The sequence below is a fragment of the Bubalus bubalis genome, chromosome 21 (genome assembly GCF_019923935.1).
Source record: "Bubalus bubalis isolate 160015118507 breed Murrah chromosome 21, NDDB_SH_1, whole genome shotgun sequence".
NCBI lineage: Eukaryota > Metazoa > Chordata > Mammalia > Artiodactyla > Bovidae > Bubalus > Bubalus bubalis.
In genome coordinates this window covers 56824014-56849540 of record NC_059177.1, presented here as the reverse complement: position 1 = coordinate 56849540, position 25527 = coordinate 56824014, and the positions used below count along the sequence as shown (strand labels likewise).

General features: G+C 48.8%; 2 protein-coding genes across 3 annotated transcripts in view; one reads left to right on the top strand and one right to left on the bottom strand.

Annotated features, from left to right (window-relative positions):
* SYN2 (synapsin II) overlaps positions 1-25527 on the top strand; it is a 182479-nt gene that overhangs the window by 95598 nt on the left and 61354 nt on the right. For both annotated transcript variants that reach the window (XM_025272545.3, XM_025272544.3), the window contains exons 2-5: positions 6938-6995; positions 8271-8362; positions 10746-10902; positions 15831-15920. In XM_025272545.3, the coding sequence (XP_025128330.1) occupies positions 6938-6995; positions 8271-8362; positions 10746-10902; positions 15831-15920 (397 nt within the window). The remainder of the gene's footprint in view (positions 1-6937; positions 6996-8270; positions 8363-10745; positions 10903-15830; positions 15921-25527) is intronic.
* Positions 17197-24468, bottom strand: TIMP4 (TIMP metallopeptidase inhibitor 4). Its single transcript, XM_006077453.4, has 5 exons — positions 24258-24468; positions 22801-22898; positions 22265-22379; positions 18878-19002; positions 17197-18259 (listed from the first exon to the last, which is right to left on the bottom strand). The coding sequence occupies exons 1-5, from the start codon at positions 24394-24396 to the stop codon at positions 18062-18064; spliced, it is 675 nt and encodes a 224-aa protein (XP_006077515.3). The 5' UTR covers positions 24397-24468; the 3' UTR covers positions 17197-18061.

Here is a 25527-nt window from a genome sequence, read left to right as displayed (position 1 = left end):
AACCACTGTGCTCTCTCCTTGTGTGGCAAATTCCTCCTCATTCTTTAAGACTCAGCTGCATCCTGGAGCCTTCCCAGGCTCCTGCAGGCAAAGAGAACTCCTCCTTCAGGTTCCCACAGCGCCTTGTCTACACCCCTGTGACCGCTGGCTTATACCACGTATTATCATCTTTTATTCATTCTTCTGTTCTCCGCTAACCTGCAAGCTTCATGAAAATAGAGGAAACTTCCTTTTCACTGTACATCTTCCTGAGCTATGTGAAGCTTTCATTGCTGTTGTGTTAGTTGTGTGCACTAAATATTTTTAAAGGAAAAGATTGGAAGGTGGGGATGTGAATATTCATTATAAATCTTAAAAGTTGAAAGGGTCCTTAGCGATTACCCATAGGAATATTGGTCTCTTTCTAGACTGTGCTTTCTCTACTTGGCAACTACTGATGCGTTTTTACATTTCCAGTACCTACCACTGGGTGTTCAGTGCATTGTTGCTGAATTTACTCACAGATCACATCCTTTCTTTCTACAGATGGCAGAAAGCCAACTCTCTAGCTTGGGGTGTGTGGACACACACTTTTTAGAAGAAACGGTGAATTTTCAGACATGGTTTGTCAGGGCAGCAAATAAGCACCTGAAGGGCTGTCACTGGGCCAGAGGAGTTGACTCAGTGGGTGGCTGCGCTGGAGCGAGGCACGTCTGCAGTACACTTGCTGCCAGGGGGTGGCGGCAGGCACTCACAGACTCTCCAAGATGGGCAGGCCTGATTCACCCTTTGAGTGTAGGGTGGGAGATGGCCTCCTCTACTATTCCTAGTTTATTTTCTAACTTCTTGATGCCTTCAGATGCTTGGCCAAAAGAATAGGGCCCGAGTTAGAGACAGTAAGAGCCAGAAACTAAGCGTCCTGTTAGAGGTAAACGTCCAGATCAGCGCCGGGCGCTACTAGGCACACTTTGTTTTAGTTGCTCAGTCGTGTCCTGCTCTTTTGCGACCCCATGGACTGTAGCGCACCTGGCTCCTCTGTCCAGGGATATTCCAGGCAAGAACACTGGGGTGGGTTGCCATTTCCTTCTCCAGGGGATCTTCCTGACCCAGAGATTGAACCCGTGTCCCCTGCAATGACAGGCAGATTCTTTACCACTGAGCCACCTGGGAAGCCCCTAGGTACTTCGTTAGTGCTCTCATCTTCTAGCTTGAAGTTTTGATCCCTGTAAGAAGTTTAGGCACCCTGGGGGGATTTACACTCCAGACTGTTTTCAGGTCCTTTAGTTCCAGTGTGGATGGAAACTGAGAACAGATTTTCATGTGGGGAAGAAGAGGGAAGAAAGAACATGACACCCTGGGACGTGCACATGCGAGAAGAAAAGGAGGAAACGGCTGGACCTGTAGAGGCACAGTCCACTCAGTCCTGAGGCAGCCTGTTCTGGCTTTCTACATCTCTCCAGCCAACACCATCACTCCTAACATCTCCAGTGAAGAAACAAGCCCTGATTGTGAATAAGGAGGAGTTGGAAGGAGTTGTAAATCTATAGATAGGACGATTCTATTTGTACAGGCCTTAACTCAGAGCACATAATACGACAAAAGAACATAATCAATATTTAAAATCCAAGATGATGAAAAATCCAGGTTTGTATTCATATTCCTTGCTTTGAAGTATTGCTCTATAATCTAGTGGTCTGAGGCTGGAGTTGGGGAGTGATGACACAGGTTATTAGATAACTGAGTTTGAAAGGTAATATCAGATGATGAGGCCATGAGCCAAATATCATGAGTAGATGATAAATGAGACAAAAGTTCAGAAGAGAAAGAATCCTGTTGGCTGTGGTGAGATAGCAATAATCCCTGGTGTGTGAATGTTTGTTGCATTTTGCCAATTGTCAATCCTAAAAGAAATCAATCCTAAATATTCACTGGAAGTACTGATGCTGAAGCTGAAGCTCCAATACTTTGGCCAACTGATGTGAAGAGCCGACTCATTGGAAAAGACCCTGATGTTGGGAAAGACTGAGGGCAGGAGGAAAAGGGGGCGACAGAGGATGAGATGGTTGGATAGCATCATCAACTCAATGGACATGAGTTTGAGCAAACTCCAGGAGATAGTGAAGGACAGGGAAGCCTGGCTTGTTGCAGTCCATGAGGTCTCAAAGAGTCGGCCATGACAGAGCGACTGAACAACAACAACTTTATATTTGCATAATATTTCAGAGTTTCCAAAACACTTTCATGTCATTTATTTTTATCTGGCTTCATTAAATGTTCACAACAGCCTGGTATTATTAAATGAGGTAAAATACATAGAATATTTGGGGCTTCTTAGAATAGTGGTTAGTATGTAGTGAATGTTTACTATTATTATGAAAATCATTATTAGCCCTATTTTATACTTGACAAATCTGAGGCTCAGAAAGGCTATTACTTGCCCAAGGTCACACAGCTGAGAAGTGGTAGAACTAGGCCTGAACTCAACTCCTGTTTCTAAACCTTTCTCCATTTTCCCATGCGCAAAGAGGGAGTATTTAAGCCGGGCTTGCCAAAGTTGGGCCAAGTTTTGAGGTGGCCTTAGCGGAATCATCTCTGGTGAGGTCTCCTCAGCCTCATGAGCCCTAGTTGGCTGGTGGATGGGAATTCCTGAGTGTGTTCTGTGCCTTGAGTAAGAAGAGTTAAATCTAGAAGCCTCTACTCATTTTAGCAGTGAGGGGAGATGGTTCATTGCCTCGTCCCTCAAGGAAGCTGCAGGCCATTAAACTCACATAGATCCTCAGCTGGTAGGCTTGTTAAGAAAATGTGACAATAGGGGGAAATTGACAACCCAGGCACCATAGATATTTTTAGTCTGTGCTTCAAGGATGTACATCTTGGTTTCTGTTTAGATTGAGCACAAGGGAGTGAACTGGATTGATTTGACAAGACTGGCAGTCAGAAAGTCCTTACTGAGACCCTTCTCTTTGCCCAACTTAAGCAAGGGTCTGAGGGGAGTAATTAAGGGAGGTGAAGTAACTTTCCCAGATGCTCAAACACTGTGGAGTGTGGTACAATCTTTTTCTCGGGTGGGAGGCAGTGCGCTGACAGCAGTAAACTTTCTATTCCCTGCACAGCACTTCTGCAGTAAATTATCCTTCTGTGTGCAATGCGGTGACTGCAGTTACCAACACTGTATCATACACTTGAAATCTGCTAAGAGAGTAGATCTGAAGTGTTCTCAGTGCACGCTCACGGACACACACACACACACACAGGGTGATAATGTGAGGTGATGGGTGTGACAGTTAACCCGATTGTGGTTATCCCGTTTCACAAAGCATACATATATCAAGTCATCACGGTGAACACTGAAAATATTACAATTTTATTTGTCAATTATTCCTTAGTAAAGCTGGAAAAAATAATCTTATGAGTATAGTTTTAATTGTCAGCCATTGTAGCTCTGTTTGTAATAGCAAAAACAGTCCAAACACTGGAAATGGAATTGAACTATTACAAAGAAAGAAGTCTTATCAATATGTGCTGAAAGCATATCACTAAGATTTGTTGTTTTTTTTTAATTGAAGTCGAACTCACTTGCAATATTAGTTTCATGCATACAACATATTAATTCAGTATTTTTTTCAATTATACTCTCTACAAAGTTATTATAAGGTAGTAAGTGAAAAGATATCCCACATTCATGGATTGGAAGAATTAATATTTTAAAATATATATGCTACCCCAAAGGACTGATATATTTTTAAGTGCAATAAAAAAATTATGGGGCAAGAAAGAAGAATGTATATAGCATGATGCCATGTGTATGTTCGAAGCATACATGAAGGCAAATATATGCATACATTTCCCCACACTGGAAGGATATACTTGCAAGGGGTAATGAGGGGTATGTGTGATAAGAGGAATGGGAGGGGAAAAATGTGTTTTTCATCTTATACTTTTAAGTTCTTTTGAAAATAGAGTTTTTGGTTTAGCCATCTGACATACTTTTTTTTTTTTTTTTTTCTCATTTAAGCCACTTGCCAGAAGTCACAGAACCAAAAAAGTGCACAGCTAGGATTCCCACCTGAACTGTGATTCTAGGCCCTGTGATCCAGAGCCCTCTGGATCCTAGCACACTGATTCCTAACAGTGCTCTCTTAGGATCAGGAAGTAATTCTGTCACTTGTTTGTAAATTACAAAAAATTTTCCACGAAGACACCTGGGAGAATGTGCTCATCCTCAAGAAGGCTCTGTTGCCTGCCACCTTGGCTGCCACCAATGCCTGCTCCATTGCCTGCCACCTTGGCTTCTGTTCTGTAGGACGTGGCACAGCCAAGAGAGGTCAGTGACCTGGAGCCAGGAAACACAAACTGAGATTTCCAACAGGGCAAATTACCTTCAGGAAAAGACATTAAGATAATTGGAGAGGTGGGGGTGGGGAGAAGGCATGAAAACAGGGTCATTAGCCAACTTGGTCAACGGGCAGGTGCAGGAAGTGGCAGATAAACACAGCCAGAATCTATAATTATACCTTCAATATCAATGTTCAAAACCCACTAAATAAATGAGTGAATTTAAAAACTTGGCAGCATCTAAGTACCTAGATATAAACTACTGGTGTTAGGCTTAGCTCCTGTGAACTTCTCTGTGATTTCGAGCATATTATTTAGCTGCTCTGGCTTTCTTTCCCCATTAGTCAAATGGACAGCACAGTCTATCCTGGCCACTTCACAGAGTGGTAAGGAACAAATAAGGCAAGAGACTTGCTTTGAAAATGCAAACGTCATACCAAATGAGAGGTTATTGTCTATGCCTCTGGGATATACCTCACAGAAGGAGACCTCTTTTCTCATTAAACTTTTTTTTAATTGGATCTCAAGTTCTGTGACAGATTTTTTTTCAAGTTGTTTCCATTAAATAGTACTGATTTTTAAAAACTAATAACTTAAAACTGCCACACACAAAACAAATGGTCCACAAAACATTTATTCTCCTTTCCTGCTGAAGGGTTTACGATGCATTGTTATCATTAACCAGTCTTTTACTATTAAACTGAAATGACCAAATGAGACGAGCAGTTCTGAGACCGTTCGTCCACCACTGGTTAAGACTGGGGTGGCAGGTATTTAGAGATGGAAAGCTGGGAGGAAGCATCAGGAAAGCATTGCTGGTAGCAAGGTAGACACAGCTCACCAACACAAGCGAGGACCCTCATGGGATCATTTTTTATTCCAGTTACTTCTGTTTAGAGTTGTGGACAAAGACCTACAGAGTCCACAAGATCCCCAGAGCAGTGATAGAGCAGTGCGTAGACTATTACTTAAACCCACAAATAAGATGTGCTACATGCCCTTTGCCTGAGGGGCTTGCTGAGCTATGAATATTGAGCGGGACTCTGGAAGCAAGCTGATGAAGCACAGTAAGGAACTGGGGCAGAGGTAGGGAGATGAACTTCGGTGATCCAGTTCTAGGATGGCTGAGTGCCTCTGAGGAGCAATTTGAGGGTAGCCAGGGACTTGGACAGGACAAATGACAACTTCCTGGAACAGACTGTTCCAGGACCAGAGAGGAAAGGAAATAGCCTGGCCCCATCCTGGGCAGTTCACAGGAACTGAGGCGGGAAGTATTTGAAATGGAACTAGCGCTCACAACTTCACGCGCTTTCTCAGTGGAAGAAGGAAAATGGGACAAGAAACTTGTGACGCACCATACACGTCAAGTCACTTTTCGTAATGGTGGGAATGAAGATGGCAAGAATGAACGAGCAGAGGGAGATAGTGCTGTGCAGGGCCGACAACTCTGGGCTCAGACTAGCGCGTCACTCACTTGCTGTATGACCTTGAATACGCCAGTTTTTCCTCTGAGTCTCGGTTTCCTCATCTCAAAAATTAATGCCCTTCTTCCCATCTCAAAAGTAGTTATGAGAGTTAAATGAGATGTTCTTGAAAGCAACTAACATATAATTCCTAGAATATGATTCCTAGTAAATGTTAGTTTAGCCCTTTGTTTCGGAGAGGGACTTGAGAAAACCTCCAGTGAGACGTGCTGATTTGAAATTTCAAGCACTGGGAAAGCAAGGCCAACCTAGGTATGGGGTGGAAAGGCCCTTTTGACAGATGGAGAAGCAGCCTAAAAAGTCAGATAAGAAACTCTCATGAGAGGAAGGGTAGGTGAAGGGCAGAGTAGCACTGGCTATAAATACAAGCACAAACTCAGTCCTCTTACCAGCAGCTGGACTGTGAGGTTCCTCTGGCTTGTGACAAAATGGGAAGACAATAAGTACGGTTTATCTAGGCTTGACTCATCCCCTTGACTGTTCAGAAACACAGGAGAGGTTTTGTGTTCAATTACAGTACTTTTCCGAAGCCTCTCCGCCCCCCGCCCCACTATTTTTCTGGTATAATTAACTCTGCTTCATTCATTGACTGTCCTTTCCTCCTTGTTTTATTGGTTATATTTGCTTTTTAAATTATCAATTACCTCAAATCCTTTCTGGAAGTATGGGTATGAAGGGGTAAAATAGTTTTAGTTTCTTCAGAAACTAAAATTCCAAGGGTGGAAACCAACTAGAAAACCAGAGTGAAACGCAGGATGGGGAAAAAGATAAGGAGACTACAGTGAGGCATAAACTGACCTGGTTTTTACCAGGAGTCTCACCAGGGAAATCCTACTCCTGGACTTCTCTTGTAGCCAAAACATGACAGCAACTGTTTTCATAGAAGCGGACAGCCTGAGAGTGAGAGGCCTTTTGGTTTATTTTAGAGAGGAAAGGCCATGGTTTGCCTGGAGGCTCTCTCATGGTGATCTGGTAGCAGGCTAAGGTCTAACACTGACCCAAGTCTCTTGACTCTCATTCTGGGATTCTGTGTGCCGTGGGCCTCCTCATCTTTGTGAGAGTGAATTTCTGATGACAAACACCTGTACAAAACTAATAGGTGTGGGTTTGTTTGTTTGTTTGTTTTCCTTTTTTTCCAGGGCCAAGTGCTTTCGGGGCAAAAAAGTCCTTGGAGATTATGATATCAAAGTGGAACAGGTAACCACCCTGGAGCCCAGGATTGCATCTGCATCATCGTGGGGCCCTCTTGACACTCTGGAGTGAACCATCTGGTGCTGCCAAGTGAAAAGATCAGGATCTATCACTAGCTTCTAGGCTCTCTACCTCCTCCCCCTACCCTTTCCAGGATTTCTCTCTCTATGAGACCCGGTCTTGAAGCCTGCATCTTTCAACTCCCCTGACTTCTCTTCGTGGCTCTGGGGTCTCTAGGGAGGCAAGCAGTGTAGCTCTTAGGGCCTCTGGGGGTACAAGGTCCTCGGGCTGAGGAACACTGTAGAGGAGCGTCTTCTGAGGACACGGCCACACCTCCACTGTGGTGGCAAGGTCTTGCTTGGTAGATACATGTCTGCCACTCAGGTGTGCAGCCTCCAGTGAGGCCTCCTCTGTGCCCAAGGCTGCACTTCAGAGAGAACTAAACAAAGAACACCTCCTGGTTTTAATGCAGTGAAGTCCTGAAAGGCTCATTTTTTTTATCTTCCCGTACCCTTTGCTTCATGATAAATAGAGATTAGGTCCATTTGAGTTGGGGGGAGGGGGGATGTCCAGTTTACACAGAGCATGTATTTTCTATGTAACGATAGAAGCTACTCATCATTCCTTACACAGTGTGCTGGGATTTACAGATTTACTCTTTCTATCCATTGCTGCATTCAGTTCTTAAAATAACTTGTTAGGCAAAGTTGATAAAAATTATTTCCATCTTATCGATGGGAGAAACTGTCCACCCGGAGAGAATAAGTAACTTGCCTGAACATCTTATGCATCTCATTGGGCCAGAGCAGTACCAAAACCCGATTTCCTAAATGAAAACTTAGTGCTTTTGTGTTGAGACTGAGAAAGGACATATTTGCCTCAGTTTGCATTCCTGCTCTGCAGAGAGGCAGCACAAAAGATGCTGGGTGGGGAGTCGGAAGCCCTGAGTTTTGCTCCTGTCTCGGCCAACAGTAAGCTTTGTTTGTCCAGAAAAGTCACTTAACTGCTCCTTTGGTAAATAAGGATAATTATTTCTGTCCCTCCTGCCTCATAGAGTGGCTATGAGAGTAGATGGGATCAGTTTGGGAAAATGCTTTGCAAACTGTAAATACATGTTTGGTGGAAAAGATACTGCTGCTGCTGCTTTATGGGGGGCGCCTCTCAAAGTCAGGACTGTAGGGCTCACTCCCCTACTGCTAATTTTATTTAGTTATGTTCTATCATAGTAAGAAACACATAAGGTGAAATCCATGCTCTTAATCCCCTCCTGTTATTTTCCAGGCGGAATTTTCAGAGCTCAACCTGGTGGCCCATGCGGATGGTACCTACGCCGTGGATATGCAGGTGCTCCGGAATGGCACAAAGGTGGTCCGGTAAGGTCCTTTCTGTCTTCGGGGTCACTGCCACCGTCTCTGGCGTGCCGTGTGTAGTGTACCGACCTTGATGACGTGCTGTGTGGCGGTGGTGGAAGGAGGCAGAGAACGCTGGCTCTGGCCCTTAGAGATGTCTTAGTTCCATGGTAAAGGAAGCTCCGTGGACGCAGAGCTCACTTTGCAGTCACTGGATGGTTCCGGTCAGAGGTGTTGGAGGACTCCAGCCCCACTTCAGCCAGTGCCGCTCTGGACTTTTTATCTCTCAGTGTATTTCCCCTGGAAAACACAGTTCCATTGCTTTAAAAGAAAAGGGCCCGGGGAGGTGGGGTGGGGGGGAGTTTAAAAGTCTCTGCTCTGCTCCAGCCTCCCATTTTACATGGATTTGCTTCCATTCACTCAGTGAGTTGGCAGCAGAGCCCTGTATACTATGTGAATTCTCTTAACGCCCTTCCCAGTGTTCTTCTATACTCCAAATTTCTGGGAACTCCTACGTCTTGATAGGAAAGCCTGGGTCAGAGGGATATTGACTGTGAGTGGAAGAAAATTTGTAATTACAAAGCACTTACGCTGCAGGTGAGGTGCTAGGTGACATGTAGACGTCATCAATTGTAATACAACAATTCTGTGTGGGAGGTGATGAAGATTCCAGGTGAGGGAGCATGGTTTCCACATTGTTATTCTTTCCCAGGACTCAGCGTGGTCTCAGGGTTCCAGGCATTAGGGTCCTGCTCCAGGAAGAGTCCTTACTTCACCCTTTTCCCTTTTTCAACCTGCACTGCCCTGACCCCGAGGCCACCAGCATCCAACCGGACCTGGTCTGTGACAGGGAAGGCAGAACTCAGATGTCTGGAGCCAAATGTCAGGAAGTGTGAGCTCATCCATCCTGGAGACTGAGGAAGACAGAAAAGAGCTGCCCACCCATGGTTGGGGAGCACTCAGGAAGCTTCTGCTAGAGACAATGGTGGGCTCCCCCAGCTGCAAGTGGAGTAGGTCACGGGGATCCATGACACAAATGGGTGGCAACAAGAGGGCCCGTATCAGCGTGCTGGGAGGGATCTGGCAAAATCAAGGCAGGCCTTTCCCATCACCAGTGTGGGGACCCGGCGCTGACTGCAAGCTTGGAGCTCAGTTTCAGTAACCGGGATATAAGGTTTGGTCTCAGGCATATAGATGGAGCCAGTTTCCCAGAACTCGGGTGCAAGGAGGTTGGCACACACGCCATCTGACTTGATGCTCACTCTCCTGAGTGACTGAGAAGGGGTCCTCCCACCTCTACTTTGAAAGACTGATCTCTGAGCCCAGGTGGGGCTGGAGCAGTAGGCGGGAATTGGGTGGGTCCCAGGGCAGAGAACCAGGTCCATCACTGCACATGTGTGAAATGGCCGAGGCCTGGAACCTTGAGGGGAGATGCTGCCACAGAACCAACTGTCTGGGAAGGTGAGGTTCCTCAGGAGTCAGGGCATGAAGTCGGGGCCCTGATCCTGTGGACCTCTGCTGTCTGGAGGTGAAACACAGGGAGCCTTCCTGTGCCTGGGAACACACTGTACTCTCAGCTTCCTGTAGCCAGTTGCTCAACCTCAGCTCTGTGGAAACATTCGTGCCCCTCCCTAAATCTGCTTTGGAGGAATAAAACTGGGGTGTCTGGCATCTGCTCTCAGCCAGCCTGGACCCTGGCTCACCTGGGGAGCTGCTGAGGGCATGGCATCTTTAAAGAGCAGCTTGAGGAGTCAGAGCCGGACGCTGAGGTCAGGGATCTTTGGGGCAGGGCAGTGAAGTCAACCAAGTGTGGTATCTTCAGAGTCTGCTGGGACCCCCTCGGGGTGCCAACTCCAGAGCCACAGGAGCTTCCACTCTCATCCACAGGGACATGGAAAATTCTTGTTGACTTAAGGTGTGGGAGTCTAAAAGTGTTTCTTCCCCCCTCCCTGAGGGCTTCTGCACCTTAGAAAAAGTCAGTGCTTAACCCAGAGGAATTGTCCAGTTGCTAAGTCATGTCCGACTCTTAGCAACCCCATGGACTGCAGCACGCCAGGCTCACCTGTCCTTCACCATTTCCCAGAGTTTGCTCAAACTCATGTCCTTTGAGTCAGTGATGGCATCCAACCATTTCACCCTCTGTCACCCTCTCCTCCTCCCACCCTCAATCTTTCTCAGCATCAGGGTTTTTTCCAGAGGAAAAGAATTTCAGAAATCTGTTCAAATCTCCTTTGAGAAGTGCCTACATAATACAGCATTTCCTAGTCCATAAGAAAACAGTCATGACAAAATGAGGGTCTTGGCTCAGGGAACCCCGTCCCTGTCTTGGGCTTTGGAGATGGGAGACAAGAGGATACGTGACCTGAGGTGCTGGTTGGTGGCCGACTTGCTTCTACTTTCTTTCCAGGTCCTTCCGGCCAGACTTTGTGCTCATCCGGCAGCATGCATTCGGCATGGCAGAGAATGAGGACTTCCGCCACCTGATCATTGGCATGCAGTACGCAGGCCTCCCCAGCATCAACTCTCTGGAGTCCATTTACAACTTCTGTGACAAGCCGTGGGTGGTGAGTGAGTCCCTCTTCCCTCAGGTAAAAGGGCAGCATCCTGATCCTCCATCTCCAGGTCCCTAGAAGGACCTCTGTTGATCCAGACACCATGAGGGGCCAGCTGAGAAGATATGGGAGGAGCTTCAGCTGGGGCACGGGGTAGGGCAGGCTCTCACAGTAGGACTTTGTTGTCATGGGCTGGGCTGCCTCTGCTGCAGAAAGGACCTTTGGCCTCATAGCAGAGTCACACAAAGATTCTGTGAAGGAGCCCTTCCAGGTCTGCAGCCATCAGATACAGCAATAAAAACACCTACTTCTTGCCTCCGAAAGATCTAACCATTGGAAAGGCCTGAGGCCAGTGGGGACCAAGGGGATGGTGCACCTCAGAGGGATGTCAGTGTCAGAGTCCTACCAAGTGTCTCAGCAACCTTAAAATGAGATTCACCCACACACATACCAAATCAGACACTTTTATGCTCTGGAAGTGCCCTCTGAGATAATCAGCTCTCATTCTTTCATGGCAGAAATGTGACCGTTTTCAGAAGGAAGGTAAGGAGTATAAGACCACTTACGATGTGATGCCAGCTTTGGAGATTTTCCTACATGAACTTCATTTAATCCTTATAATAGCTTTACAAGGAAGTTGTTATTATCATTATTATCACTTTTTACAGAGAAATGAGACCCAGAGAGGATTCAGTAACTCACCAAAGTTTCAGAGCCAGGATTTCTCTGACACCATCCCTCACATAAGCTGGGTTACCATGTGAGGAAGAAGCTGGTCTGATGTTCTCTTCCTGGGCTAGCTGGAAATCTTGGAGGCAGTGGAAGCCTTTGAGCAGAGAGAAGAGTGCAGCTGGGAGAGGAAGTGGCCTGAGATGGATCTAGGCTGCCCCAGCCTCCCTCTGACTGCCGAGGGGATCCAGCTCCTAGAACTCTGCCGCTCCAGGCTGCTCCTCTCAGAAGGAAACACCTGCCCCTAGTCACATCCTTCTCTTCTTGTTTTTCAAGAGTTATTTCAGCTCTCACACACTGGCTTGCCAAGGGTCATGGCACTGGTGGCTGATTGTGGAGTTCCCAGACCCCAAGCTTCTCCCACTCAGGGAGCTGGAGCAGGGGTGTTTTTTTTGTTTGTTTGTTTGTTTTTAACCAAAAGGACCCATCACCTCTGCTCTTACACCTGAACTCAGTCTTCCTATTTCCTTGGAAGCCAGGGAGACCTGACTGTGTGAGAGGAAGACCAGTGAGTGAGGAGTCGAAAGATCTGGGAGCTGCTGTAGCAGCCCCTCGTTCAGCCTTTCCCTCTGTCTGGCCTGAGGACTTGGAGTCCGACAGTTCTGCAGAAACCAGCTGCAGGAGTTAATGTGATTTGAATGCGTTGCTGATCACAGGAGAGTGCGTATGAGGCCGTCAACAAGTTTCCCCTTAGTCACACGGCCTTCCGTGCTGCCACTCATGCCCTGGCCCTTTCCTCCCTCACCCCTTCAATACTTGCTAGAATTTGGCTCCCTCATAGCCACACAGGGTGGTTCTGCTAGTATCGGCTTTTCTTCTGGGTGATCTCACTAATCAGCCTCCTGACTAAACCACTCTGTGCCCTGGTTTCTTTGTAAACTAGGAGTGAAGGCTTCCCCAGTGGCTCAGTGATAAAAGAATCTGCCTGCCAATGCAGGAGATGCAGATTCAATCCCTGGGTTGGGAATATCCCCTGGAGAAGGAAATGGCAACCCACTCCAGTATCCTTGCCTGGAAAATCCCGTGGACAGAGGCGCCTGGTGGGTTACAGTCCATGGGGGGTGGCGGTCACAAAGAGTCAGACACGACTGAGCATAAGCATGAAACAAGGAGTAATCACAGTACCTGCCACCAGTCTGCCAGCCTGGTGTTATAGCCCCCAGTGTTGGGGATCAGAAAGAAACTTATTCCGTGCTGCATGTTCCAGAACTGTGCCGGTGGCCAGGGAGGGGCGGGTCAGAGAGCCTGGGCTGGGGCTTTGCCCCTCCTGGGATCTGGGATCTGGTGAGGGTTCACATTCTCACCCGTTCACAGTTCCAGCACATTGCCGTTGGCGTCGCAGGGGAACAGCAGGGCTCCCTGGCCACACACCAAGTTCTCCCTTCATTTTCACTAAGCAGCTGCCACACTAATGGCATTTTATATATTGTTCTTTGCCTGTTCATAGGGATGAACAAATCTGGTGACTGTGGAGGGGGCTTCCCTCTGAGACGATGACTTTGGCGTGTGTTTTCTAGATTTCTCTACTGTGGCTGCTCCTGGCATGAGAGGCCTCAGCCGTGTTGTGAAGGCTCCACCTTGTCTGTGAGCACATCAGCTATTTCATAGATTGCCCAGGACAGGCACACGGGAAGTTTGGAAGCAGAAGTAAGACCTATCAGTGAAAGAAGCATTCCAGGGAGAGCAAGAGTGCTGCCTGCCATATTGCTGCAGATTTATCTGAAAATCCTGTCACTCTATGTGGGGTTTTTTTAGAGGCAAATGCACAAGAGTTGAATTGAAGCATTTTATTTCCAGGAGGGATAAGGGTAACATATTAAATTCAGACTGATCTTGAAATCCCATTTCATCTGAGAAATCTTTCCTGATACATTGGATAAATGGTTATGCTGAGCATTATCTTCCTATTCATTGCCAATACCACCCCCAGCTCCAAATGCATTCTTTTGTCTATGTGGAGAGGAAATGACCCTTATCAGATATTACTTTTGTTTAGTTGATGACTGTGTGCTTGTGACTGAGGCTGAGCTTCCAAGGAGGCAGGGGTTAGATGCCAAGCCTAGTGCTCTGAGCAGAAGGGACTACAGAAGGTGGAGGAGGGTAGCGTGAGCTCCCGGGGAACCAGCTTAGTGCATGGAACTGGCTGCCATCTTAGTCTTGACTGTGCCAGGACTCTGGGGGCCTGCCGGGGGCCTTCTTGGCATCAGTGTGGTGTCTGTGTAACTCTCCCACATGCTGGGAAGATAGGGCCCCACATGCCTTGGTGCTGTGCCAGGGCGTGGGCTGCAGCAGGACAGAGGTTGTGAGACAGAGCTGGCATCAGCTGGCGGGGGAGGCTGGAAGGCCTCGGGAGCTCAGGGAGGTATCCAGACACCGAACAGGAGTCCAGTCATTCCAAGTGGCCAGCTAGGGCCTAAAGGTGAGGTAGTGGAGGGAATTGGAGAATGCAGGAAAGGTCTGAGGGGTGGTCTTGACAGTCAGAGAATGTGGAAGAACCAGAGAACACCAGCAGGGACGGCAGGGTACAGTGAAGAGCGCACTGGGCAGGATGGGATCTGGGCCCTGTCCCAGCACAGCCCCGACTCCAGGCGCGATGTGGGAGCCTGTGCTCTCCTTTGCTTCTCTGGCCTTGGTCTCCTCATTTGTAAGATGAGATGTCTGGTCTAGAGACTCTCTGAAGTCTCTTCCAATAATAGAATCTTAGGGCCTTGGTGGTCCATCAATCATACTTGCAGCCCCAGAGGAGGCCTTGGAGATCTAGAGCCACCAACTGCGTGTCACTGAGGAAAGTGACCCAGAAACTCCAGTGTTTCTCAGCATTTCAAAAATAACAGATTCTATCTCTACTCACAAAAGGACCACAGCCAATGATCACTAAACAGCAGTCTCATGGAGTTTAGGAGGAAATATAATGAAAAGATTTTTTTTTTTTTTTTGGCGTGGTTAAAAAGTCTGAAGAACTGACCAAATTCAGTTGTCTATTTTATATATGAAGAAAATGAGGCCTGGAGAAGCGACATCATGTGCCCAAGGACAAGCAAGTTCAAGGCAGAACAAGAAGAATCAGAAGACTCTGGTTTTCTAACAACCCAGTCCTGGCTTTTATTGTCTCCCCGTACCAACACACGTGCTAACATCACTGATTGAAAACAGGAACTGGGCTTTTGAAACATGTTCTATCTTTCCCTTCTTTAGTAAACAGAAGGTTGGTTTGATCTGGCAACTCTTCCTTCTGGCAGTTCCAGGTATCAGTGGCTTAGAGTGTGAACCCAGTAGCACCAGAGAGAAGACGCTGGATCACCGCCGCTGCTAGTGCTCTGGGGTGGGTGTGTGTGGAGGTGGGGACTGAGTGTGAACAGACTGAACTGGGGAGTTTCCTGTGGGAAGAGCATGGTCTCTTTAGAGCCTGAAAGGCAGCTACATGAAGGAGAAAGAAGAGTTACGGGTTAGGACTGAAGGGGTGTGGCTATGAGTCTGGCTCAACTACTTTGTGACCTTGAGTGAACAACCTCTCTGGGCCTCAGTTTCTCCACTTATAAAGTAGAGGGGTGGGCAGGGGACACCAGGGACACTACATGTTTGCCAAAGGCAGACCCTGACATTTAAGTATGTGCACTTCACCCCTTTTCCCTGGAGCTGTTGGGGCTTCTCATAGGTGAAGGATCCAGTGAGTTCAGTTCTTAGATGAGCATTAAGTCCAGAAGACAGGGTCTGTCTTTGCTGCATTCCATGATTTCTTTTCCTTGGCATTCGAATTTCTAAGACTGGGCCCCTTGTTCCCCCATCCAGCTTCATCACTTGTCATCTCTAGAGATGATGATGGTTAAAGTTATACAGACCCAAATTTCAACCCCAGCTATCACTTTTTTTTGCAGCACCGTGGCTTTAGGCAGTCACCTACCCTTCCTGAGCCTCATATGTAAAATGAAGATGATAAAGACCCTAGCTCATCAGTTCGATATGAGGATTAAATGAAATATCATTAACACTGAGTAGGCACTGAATGAATAGTAGCTCACTCTCTCCCTTCCCCAGCAGAAGTATATGTTCCTGGAGAATAGAGGGTGGGACACCTCTTTTATATCCTCAGAGCACTTTGCACAAAGCCCTCAGTGGAGCAGATACAGAATAAATATTTGTTCAATGGATTGCCATTTTGTCTGTTCCAGAAGCTGTCTGGGTAAACTGAAACCTTTGCTTCTCTTTTGCAGTTTGCCCAGCTGGTGGCCATCTACAAGACACTGGGAGGAGAAAAGTTCCCGCTCATTGAGCAGACTTACTACCCCAACCACAAAGAAATGGTAGGTGACTGAGAAGGGCCATCAGTCTCACAGCTGTCTGCACTCTGAGCTTAGCCGTGTGCTGGCTGTGGGCCTCTGAGGTGTGCCTCAGCCTCTCAACCCCAGAGAATCTATTGAGGTTGAACTGCAGACCTGCTTTGTGAGGCCACAGTGTCTGGGTTTTAGCTGACAGCCCTCTGTCTCCGAAACTTGGGGACAGAATAGGAAAGAGCAGAAACAGGGGCGTTTTATCAAAAGCTGAGAGTAACAACCTAGATGGATCAACAGTCAGAAGATCCTGCTGCTTGCAATTCTAGCCACAAGTCACAGACGGTTACATTCCCTCACCACGTGTCAGCATCCCAATCCAAAAGGTGAGTGGGCTTAATGATTCCTGGCCAGGATAGCTAATATGGCACTTGCATGATTTCAGTGAGATTCTTTAAGCAAATAGTCTGTGAGGAGTGTGGAGTGCTCCTCAGATGTAAGCTTTTGTTCCTGATATTATTCACCAGCACTTCCATTCCCTGGGCTTCCTTAAAATTCAGATAAGGGTTTCACTCTGCTTTTCACTCTACCTTCTCTGAGGCCATCCCAGGATGGCAGAAGGAGCAGAACGATGGGATAGATGGTTGGTACAGAGGCTGCCTCTAATGGTTATCCCCCTTCTTCATCTCTGGCCCCACGTTCTCTGCCCCAGGCCTGCGTGGTCAGTGGGTAATCCTATTCAACCCACCAGTGGAGACTCTCTGCCTTAGCTTTCCAAGTCTTGTGCTCCAGGACAGAGATCTCCAGAAGGAATCTCCATTTGCACCATTTCTGTGGAATCTTCTTCTGGTGTTTCATGCATGCCCCAGCTTATCAGCAAGCCGTATAGAACCTTGGGGCCTTGGAAAGAACTACCTTCTCCATCTTTACCAGAGCTTCCCCAGGAGAGGCCCTGGAACTTTAAGCACTTGTCCCTGATAAATCCTTAAGACCCTCATCAGGGCTTTCCCTTTCACGACAAGTCAGGAAGGCTTGTAGAGGCAGAGGAATCCTCAGGGGCTGTGCTTGTAGATTTCAGGGCATCCAAGAGAGGACTGAGCAGAAGGCTGGGCGAGGCGCTCTCAAAGCTGGCTTCGTCCTGCTGTAGCATCTAGCAGGCTGACCACTTGAACTGTAACACTTGTGAAGTATATTCCTCACCTACATCCTCTCCCCCAAGGGCCCTTGTGTTCTTTTTCTCCTGTCCTCTAGCCTAAAATTTGCTCTCAAGAGAGGACACCCACCCCCCACCCCCAAGATCTCGGTGAGGCTTGAAGAGGGAATTTCAACTCTATAAGAGAAAGGCTTTTTTTTTTTTTTAAGCTTAAAAAAGATTTTGAAGTAGTAATGAAAACATTAGTAATCTAGTAGAGAAGGACTTTCTAAAGGAGACAGAGAAGAAGTCTTTTGGACAGCAGTTGAGGTCATTAAGTATAGTTAACCTGGACAGACAATACCCAAGTCTATTCTTGCTAACTGGGCCAGGCCCTGTGCCAAGAATGGTATAGAGGGGATTACACTGTAGGCTTCACATTGAATGACTCCTTGTCCCCCTTTGTCACCCCCCTAAACAGATTGAAAGTATATCAGAGGATCAGAATGAGTTGAGACAGGAGGAGTAGATGAAACACAGCCAGAGGATGTTGTTCTTTTCATTTCTCCAAATCAGCCTGTTTATGATACTGTCACCCACGTTCTGCTCTTATATCTCACAAGCCCACCCCATCCCATATGTATAACAGTCATCATTTCTCCCCTGTCAGATCAGTTAAGATAAAAAGAAAGCACATTTATCTGGGGAGAAAAAGGAATAGTCCTAGCTTTGAAAAAAGAAACTAAGCCAGAATCAGCAACAAATACCAGCTCAACTAGAAGGTTCGGAGGCAGGGATAAAGGGCTGAGGGTGGGAGAGAAAAGTCCTGCTGCTTTCCCTAGCCCTTGGCCTGACGTGTACTGGACTGGGGTCCTGGACACAAGCTGCCACATGCCCCATCCCTGCCCTCATGCTGGCCACACCGTCCACCTGGTACTTCCCCTTGTCTGGCATCCATGAAGCAGGTGGGGACAGCCAGCGACCTGCCAGGAAGGAAAAGGGCTTGGTCTTTGGGACTCTCAAAGGGTTGTGGCGATCCGCCCTAGGGCTGGATGATGTCAACAAACTCCTTCCTGAGGGGCAGGCGTCCCTGGTACCAGCTACAGCTGCCATCAACATGCTTCATGCAGACATAATGCTGGGCCTGGTACCCGTAGAGCTTCCGTTCCAATAGCCAGTCTGTCCAGAGGCACTCGTTGGGAGCCGAGATGGTGCAGGGCACTGCATAGCAGGTGGTGATCTAGAGCCATAGCCACACAACATCCAGGTGAGTAGGGTGTCCTTTTTCTATTCTTGCCTTTCAGACTCCTACATGTTCTTACAGCCTAGCTCAAATGCCCCCTGGCTTATAAGGCCCTTGCAAGTCTCCAAATTTCTCCCTTAGTTCTCTTTCCCCTGTACTCTCCACATACAGTATTGCCTCCCAAAAGGCCCGAAGGCCCTTACTCTACCACTGACCTAAGCAAGTCACTTCACTTCCTATAACATGAATTTCTTCCCCATAAAATGGAAATCTTAACTCTTCATAAATTTGTTTTAAAGACTAAATATCTTAAATAAATTAACCATTACAGGTCCTGACAAAAAGACTAGACTCTTTAAGTGGTAGTGTATTATCCCAGTGTGTCTTATATGATGGCTGCCTTCTCAGCCAGAATGTAAGTACATTGAGATCAGGGACTATGGGCCTTGTTGCTTTCCCACCCCCAGCTTTGAACGATGCCTGATCCATCACAAACCTCAAGTATAGTACAGCAAGTGAATAGATCACACACACGGGAAGGAAGGAATACACGAAGGGTGAGGCTGCATGGCCCTTCCCCCATCCCCGAAGACCTTGGAAATGGACAGTCCTTACTTGGCAGCCACAGTTGAGATGGTAGTGGTGATTCAGACTTTCTCTCTGCAGAAAGGACAGGTTCTCCCAGGGCTCAATGTAGTTGCACAGATGGACAAAGACTTTCCCATCACTGAGGATCTGACCTTAAAGGAGAGATAGAGGAGAGCCAACATGAGGAGTCTGCTTGTGGAGCTCTAGTTCTTGAGGGAGCCCAGGATCACAGCCTCCTCAGTATCTTGTGGTGGAAGTGGTGACATGGGGCTCAGTGAAGGAACCAGAAAAACCTCTACTGTCTTTATATCAAAGCCATTACCAGATGATGTTTGTATGAGGGAGAGTTGTAGGGCAAAGGGCTTTCCATTAGCATGGTGCAGACAGAGGAATGTGGGCTTTAAGTCAGAATCTTGGCGGAAATCCCTTCTTTTCTATCATTTACTAGTGTGTGACCATAAGAAAGCCATGTAACTTCTCAGCTGAAAAATGAGAATAATAAGGTTATTGTCAACATTAAATGAGAGAATGTCTATGAAGTTCCCAGCACAGTTGTGGACCCACAGAAGATGTTCGATACATAGTAGGTCTCTCTTCCTTTTCAACCTTTTCCAACCTTTCTCCTGCTCCAGTGATATCTTCGTGAGTCTGTCCCCTTCCCCTTCTTTACATATCACACTCTTTCCTATTTTCCAAATACTCTTTTTAGTACCACCTTGTCTGCAAAGCCATCCCTGGCCATACTAGCCCTCACCTCTCTTAGAAGTTCAGTCATTCAGTCATTTACTGGCTGAGCAACTACTATGGCCTGGTACCAGGAATACAGGAAATAAACATGACAGGATTTCTACCCCTAAGGAGCTAAAAACTAGTAGGGAAGACAAATTGTTGTTGTTCAGTTGCTCAGTTGTGTCCAATTCTTTTCGACTCCATGGACTGCAGCATGCCAGGCTTCCCTGTCCTTCACTATCTCCCAGAGTTTGCTCAAACTCAAGTCCATTGAGTTGGTGATGCCTTCCAACCACCTCATCCTCTGTCATCCCCTTCGCTTCTCCTCCTGCCCACAATCTTTCCCAGCATCAGGGTCTTTTCCAGTGAGTCAGCTCTTTGCATCAGGTGGCCAAAGCAGTGGAGCATCAGCTTCAGCATCAGTCCTTCCCGTGAATATTCAAGGTTGACAAACAAGTAGAAAATGATACTGTTGTATGATTCTATACAGGATGTGGTATAAGAACAAAGGGAACACAGTTATTTCTGTCTGTGGAAGGGGTGGGGGCAAGAAGGGTGTCTAAGATGATACTTGGGTTGGGCGTTGAAAGGATGGGTAGGAGTTCAGCTGCCAGACAAGTTGGGGAAGGACTTCTGGACACTGGGACAGACGGGCACAGCCCTGCAGAATACCTTTTGCAACTGCAAGTAGTTTAAGCTCCAGGGGAAATGAGGGGCTGGGAACTGCCACTGAGCAGTGACAGGAGGCAGGGCTGGGGAGGTCAGCTGGGTCTGCTCTCAGAGGGTATTAGGCAGAAGGGCTGCATCTTCTGCTGCAGACCATGGGCACCAGGATGAGTTTTCAGTAAGTCTATGCTTTGTCATTTGACCCCACCTTCGGGTGGACTTGATCTCCCTGAGGCAGCCAGCACGTGTCTGCATCCCTGATGCACTACAGCCCCTAGCAGAGGGCAGGTGCTCAGGAAGGAGGTGGCCCCATCAGCTAGTCCCAGGACCTGGAGATGCCAGGGGCCTGTTCTGCCCCTGCTCTCCCATCCAGAGGTGCCCGGTTCAGCACAGTTCCACATCCTCAGACCTGGGGCCCTCCACCTGCGTGGCCTCCAACACCTGTGACTTCTTAGAAATTTGAACTGTGAAGGAGCTCCTTGAGGACTGTGGCATGTTTAGTGCATCTCCACTTGCCTGCCCCAGGCCAGGCAGTGAGGAGGTGGTCATTCATTGCTGAAGGCATGGACAGAGAGTGGAATTCCTCCTTCTATTCTCCCCACCAGCTGTGTTTCTCTTTTCCTGGCCTTCTTTCTAAATATGTTTTATCCTTTAGGGAAAATTTAGATCCCACTTACACAATGAAGGCGTCCCTAGTGGCTCAGATGGTAAAGAATCTGCCTGCAATGTCGGAGACCTGGGTTTAGTCCCTGGGCTGGGAAGATCCCCTGGAGAAGGAAATGGCTACCCACTCCAGTACTCTTGCCTGGAGAGTCCCGTGGACAGAGGAGCCTGGTGGGCTACAGCCCATGTGGTCTCCAAGAGTCAGACACCACTGAGCGACTACACTTTTACTTTCACTTTACACAGTGAGGCTTCCCTGTCTACAACCACACAGATACCTTCCCTGAACAACAAAATAATTCAGTATTGCATTCATTCAGTTATGGATTAGATTCTTGTGAGGTACTTTAACTATTTTATCCCAGTCAGTGCAGGATGAGGAGATCTGCCTGGGCCCAAGGTCTTGGGGACAAAATCATATTAGAATCAAGGCTGCTATTAGGTCCTGTGCTTTATTTACTGCACTTCCAGAATAAGGCCTTGAGTGTGAGTCAGTCACAAACCAAGAGTGTGACCCATCATGGCCGCCTAAAGCTGATGCTATCATAGGCAACAGTGACTGTTATGTGTATGTTGTGTATATGTGGGGGTGAGGTTGCAAATGCACAATCCTCCTTTATTCTGTGTGACTAAGACCTCCCCTGCAGTGTGGTCCCCGGTTCAGGGTCCAGTGCTGCGGAGGGATGGGGACAGGCTCTATCCCGCTGAAAGTGGCCAGGACAGGAAGGAGTCTGGGGACCACGGCCAGCAGAACCTGGAGCTAGAGTGCATGTATCTATTGTCCTTAGGCCTCTGAAGGGTCATCCTGGAACAGAGGGCAGAGCTGAACCCACCAGGGGCAGTTTCAGAGTGGCATAATTTGGCTCAAGATACCAAAAACCTTAGGCTTCCCAGATGGCTCAGTGGTAAAGAATCCGCCTGCCAATGCAGAAGATGCAAGAGAAGTGGGTTCGATCCTTGGATCAGGAAGATCCCCTGGAGAAGGACATGGCAACCTGCTCTAGGATCCTTGCCTGGGAAACCCCATGGACAGAGGAGCCTGGTGGGCTACTGTCTATGGAGGTTGAAAAAGAGTCAGACACGACTAAGCATGCACACACCAAAAATCTTACATCACTTAAAGCTGTTTGGAAACAGAACCAGCTACCCTAGGCTGGGACAGCAGCCTGTGAACTAGGAGGCAGTGGCACTGACAGGGAGGTTACCAAGGCTTCTCCCAACTCAGGCTGCCTTGAGTAACGCAGCTGCTTGTGCCCAAGAAAACGGCTCAGCTTGCTGCCCAAGGTCAGCCTGGCTCCTCCCTGCCTGCCTTCCTAGGGCAGAGACTCATAGGGCCGCTGCTGGTCTTTAACTTACCAGTCAGGAGATACTGCTTCTGGCTGTTAGCTTCTAGTTTCACCCCACAGAGGGAGGAATCAAAAGGCGTATAAATATACTGAATATCATTGACTTTCTCAAACCCTTTGAACATCTGAAAGGTAATTACGAAAAGAGCAATATTGAGTCAGTGAGTGTACTTTATATCTTAACAGGAAAAACTTTTTCTTAATCTAAAAAAGTTAAGTGAAAGTCTAGTTCAGGACTTGTTGCACACAGATGGCACCGCTGGGTCTTATCTCCCTAAAATATTTAAACCTTGGTTTATTCCAGTGAGAAGGTAGGCTCCTCTAGCAGCCCCACACACAAGCACAGAGGGCCTGTCCTGCACTGTCCTCTGGCTCCTATGGCCTGTCTTCTACATGTCATCCACTCTACTTCAGTATCTATACCCCTAGCATCACTGAGCCAGGCCGTCCGAACCACCAGCCCCACAGCCCCACCCCTCCCAGATCACAGCCCCCAACTCCTCCTAACAGCCCAAGGGGGTGACGCCCTGTCCTGCCCCCATGTACCTTTATCTGTTTGATTTCATACCGGATCATTTTTTGAGGGTCAGCAGGGTCTGTGCTGGCAGGAACTACCTTCTCACTGGAGATCTTGGCCCGGATAGCTGCACAGGAAGAGAAAAGAGGGGACCTTCAGCAGCCGGTGGGAGCGATCCTCCTGGGATCTGGGTGACCTGTGGCCCCCTGGAGAATTTTGAAGGGGGGTTCTGGGTTTAGGTCTCGGTGGGTTGTGAGGAAGATTCCACAATCCCTGGAACTTCCAAACCCCTCGGGCCTACCAGGTCCTCGAGTCTCTCCGCTCTGCCTGCTGCTCTGGGGAGTTGAGTTCTCTGCAGCCCAGACTAAGGCGGGTGGAGACGGGCAGGGCTGAGGAGCCGCATGAGGGCAGTCAGTGTGTAGTCATCCACTGCTGTAGCCCAGGACCTCAGAGAGAGCCCAACCGAGCTGACGTTGGCAAATGTTTATTGAATTAATAAATATCCTGACTGTGCACAGAGGTAGTTCATCTCTTTGTTGTTCGAGTAGTAATCAAAACCTGTTTATGAAGTTCTTCCTCCGTGCCTGGTCTAACACTGGGTCCTAGGCCCACAAGCACGGTTAGGAAAGGGCCCCCACCTTGCAGAACTCTTGGTTTAGTGGAGAACGCTCTTACAAAGACCAACAGCACAGCACACTAGGAGCACAGAGATGTTGGAGATGCTGTGGTAGCACCAGGAGTCAGGAAGCCTTCAGAGAAGAGGAGACTCCCTGGTTTTGAAGGATGAATAGGAGTTTGCCAGGAAGTTAAGGGTTTTTGAAGAAGGGCATTCCAGACAGAGAGAAAGGGTAAAGGGGCCGTGGTGACAACCTCAGTTATAGGCTTGGATACAGAGGGATGTTTATCATGAACCCCCTTCCCCCCCCAACCCCCCTAACCAGTGGATCAGAATAATCACTGGATAGTTCCGGAGACTTGTTGTTCAGTGTCATCCCATAACTGCAGTAGGCAAGGGAGAGGGGATCTCTGTGGAGCCCTTTACACTGTCTTTGGACTCATTCTCTCAGTTGTAGCTGACTCTTTGCAACCCCATAGACTAGCCCGCCAGGCTCCTCTGTCCGTGGGATTTCCTAGGCAATAATATTGGACTGGGTTGCCATGCCCTTCTCCAGGGGAATCTTCCCGACCCAGGGAATCGAACCCTTGTCTCTTGAGTCTCCTGCATTGGCAATTGGGTTCTTTACTACTGCGCCACCTGGGAAGCCCTACACTGTCTTTGATTCTCTGGCAAATCAGCGGGTCTCAGCGCTTGCAGGGTTGCTATGGCGCCGGCCGGGCCCAACCCACCGGTCGCAGCAGGAGGCAACTGGGGCGGGATTTGAGCTCCACCCCTTCCCTCGAGACTCCAGGTCCGCGGCGTGGCCCCACCTCGACCCCACAGACCCCCACTCACTGCTGGGGCCCTCTAGGGCTTCCCCGGACTCACCGAGCGCCGAGTGGCAGACGTGCTGCTGAGGGTGCGCGGGGGCGCAGCTGCACGCCTCGCCCAGCCCCGGCGGCCGCAGCAGCGCCAGCAACCGCAGCAGCAGCGCCCAGGTCGGCACGGGCCGGGGACTCTGGGGCATGTCTCCGCAGGGCTGCGACTGATCCTGCGGGGACTGTCAGACCACACTGCCCCTCCACGGCTTCTCCAGAGCGCGGCGCGCCCCTCGCCCTTGGCTTTATGAGGTGGACCTAGAGCCAAGCCCGCCCCAGAGGGCTCCGCCCTCCCTTGGCCGCAGGCCACCCTCGGGCTGCCGACCCGCGGCCCTCCTGGCCGGCAGGCTCAGTAAGGCGCAGGGGAGAGCCGCGAGAGTCCCCAGTGCGGTTTCCCTGCCTGAGCCTTCTCGAAGTAGAGGGAAGGCACCGGGAAAGGGGATGGCGTCAGGACAGAAGGACAAGGCCACAGAGACAGATGCTTGGGGAGCACAGAGACCAAGGGGCTGTGACTCAGGCAAAAGGAGCAAGAGTGCGGAGAGGTTCAAACAGAGAGTGAGACAGGCAGAGTCAGAGAGAGGCAGACAGAATTACAACAGGCAAGAGAGACAGCGACAGAGAAGGCCGGACCTCTTGCTGAGCTGCACACTGGGAATGAGACAAGCTCCTCAGGGCTTCTTTCAGCTGCAGGAAGTGTTTTCAATGCCCTATTTATGAGGCTCCAAAGCAACAGCAAACAGTAATGGAACAGGACAGGGAAAGTTGGGTGTGTGTGTGTGTGTGTGTGTGTGTGTCTTGGCTCTATTGGCTGGGGGGTGGGGAGAGACAGCGGAGAAAGCAGCCAGTGCCTTAGAAACCCTTTCGCGTTCCCCGAGCCCATGCAGATGGCTTGAGGACAGTGCTCTTTGAGGGGCTCAGAGCATGGGGTGGCCCATCACTCGGGGCAAACCTGGGCCCTCAAAGCCCTTTCTCTGCTCTTGGCCACCCTGATGTCCTGTCTCAGGGCCCCACTCAGCCGAGAGACTGCATCTTGTTATAGAGGGCAGGCGGCTTTGAAAACGAGTGAGGCACTCGTGGACTGGAGCCTGTGTGCTGTTTGATGGGGAGCGTAGTGCTCCGAGGCTGCGAGCAGAGACCCACGGGGCGGTTGGAGGGAGTCTCCCCACAGTCTTGCACAGGACAGGAGGAGGCTGGGTGCCGCTTCTGTCCCTCAGGAGCTTCACACCCTTGCCTCGAACTGAACTTGAAGCTCCTTGCCCCAGCCTCAGCTGGCCGCAGCC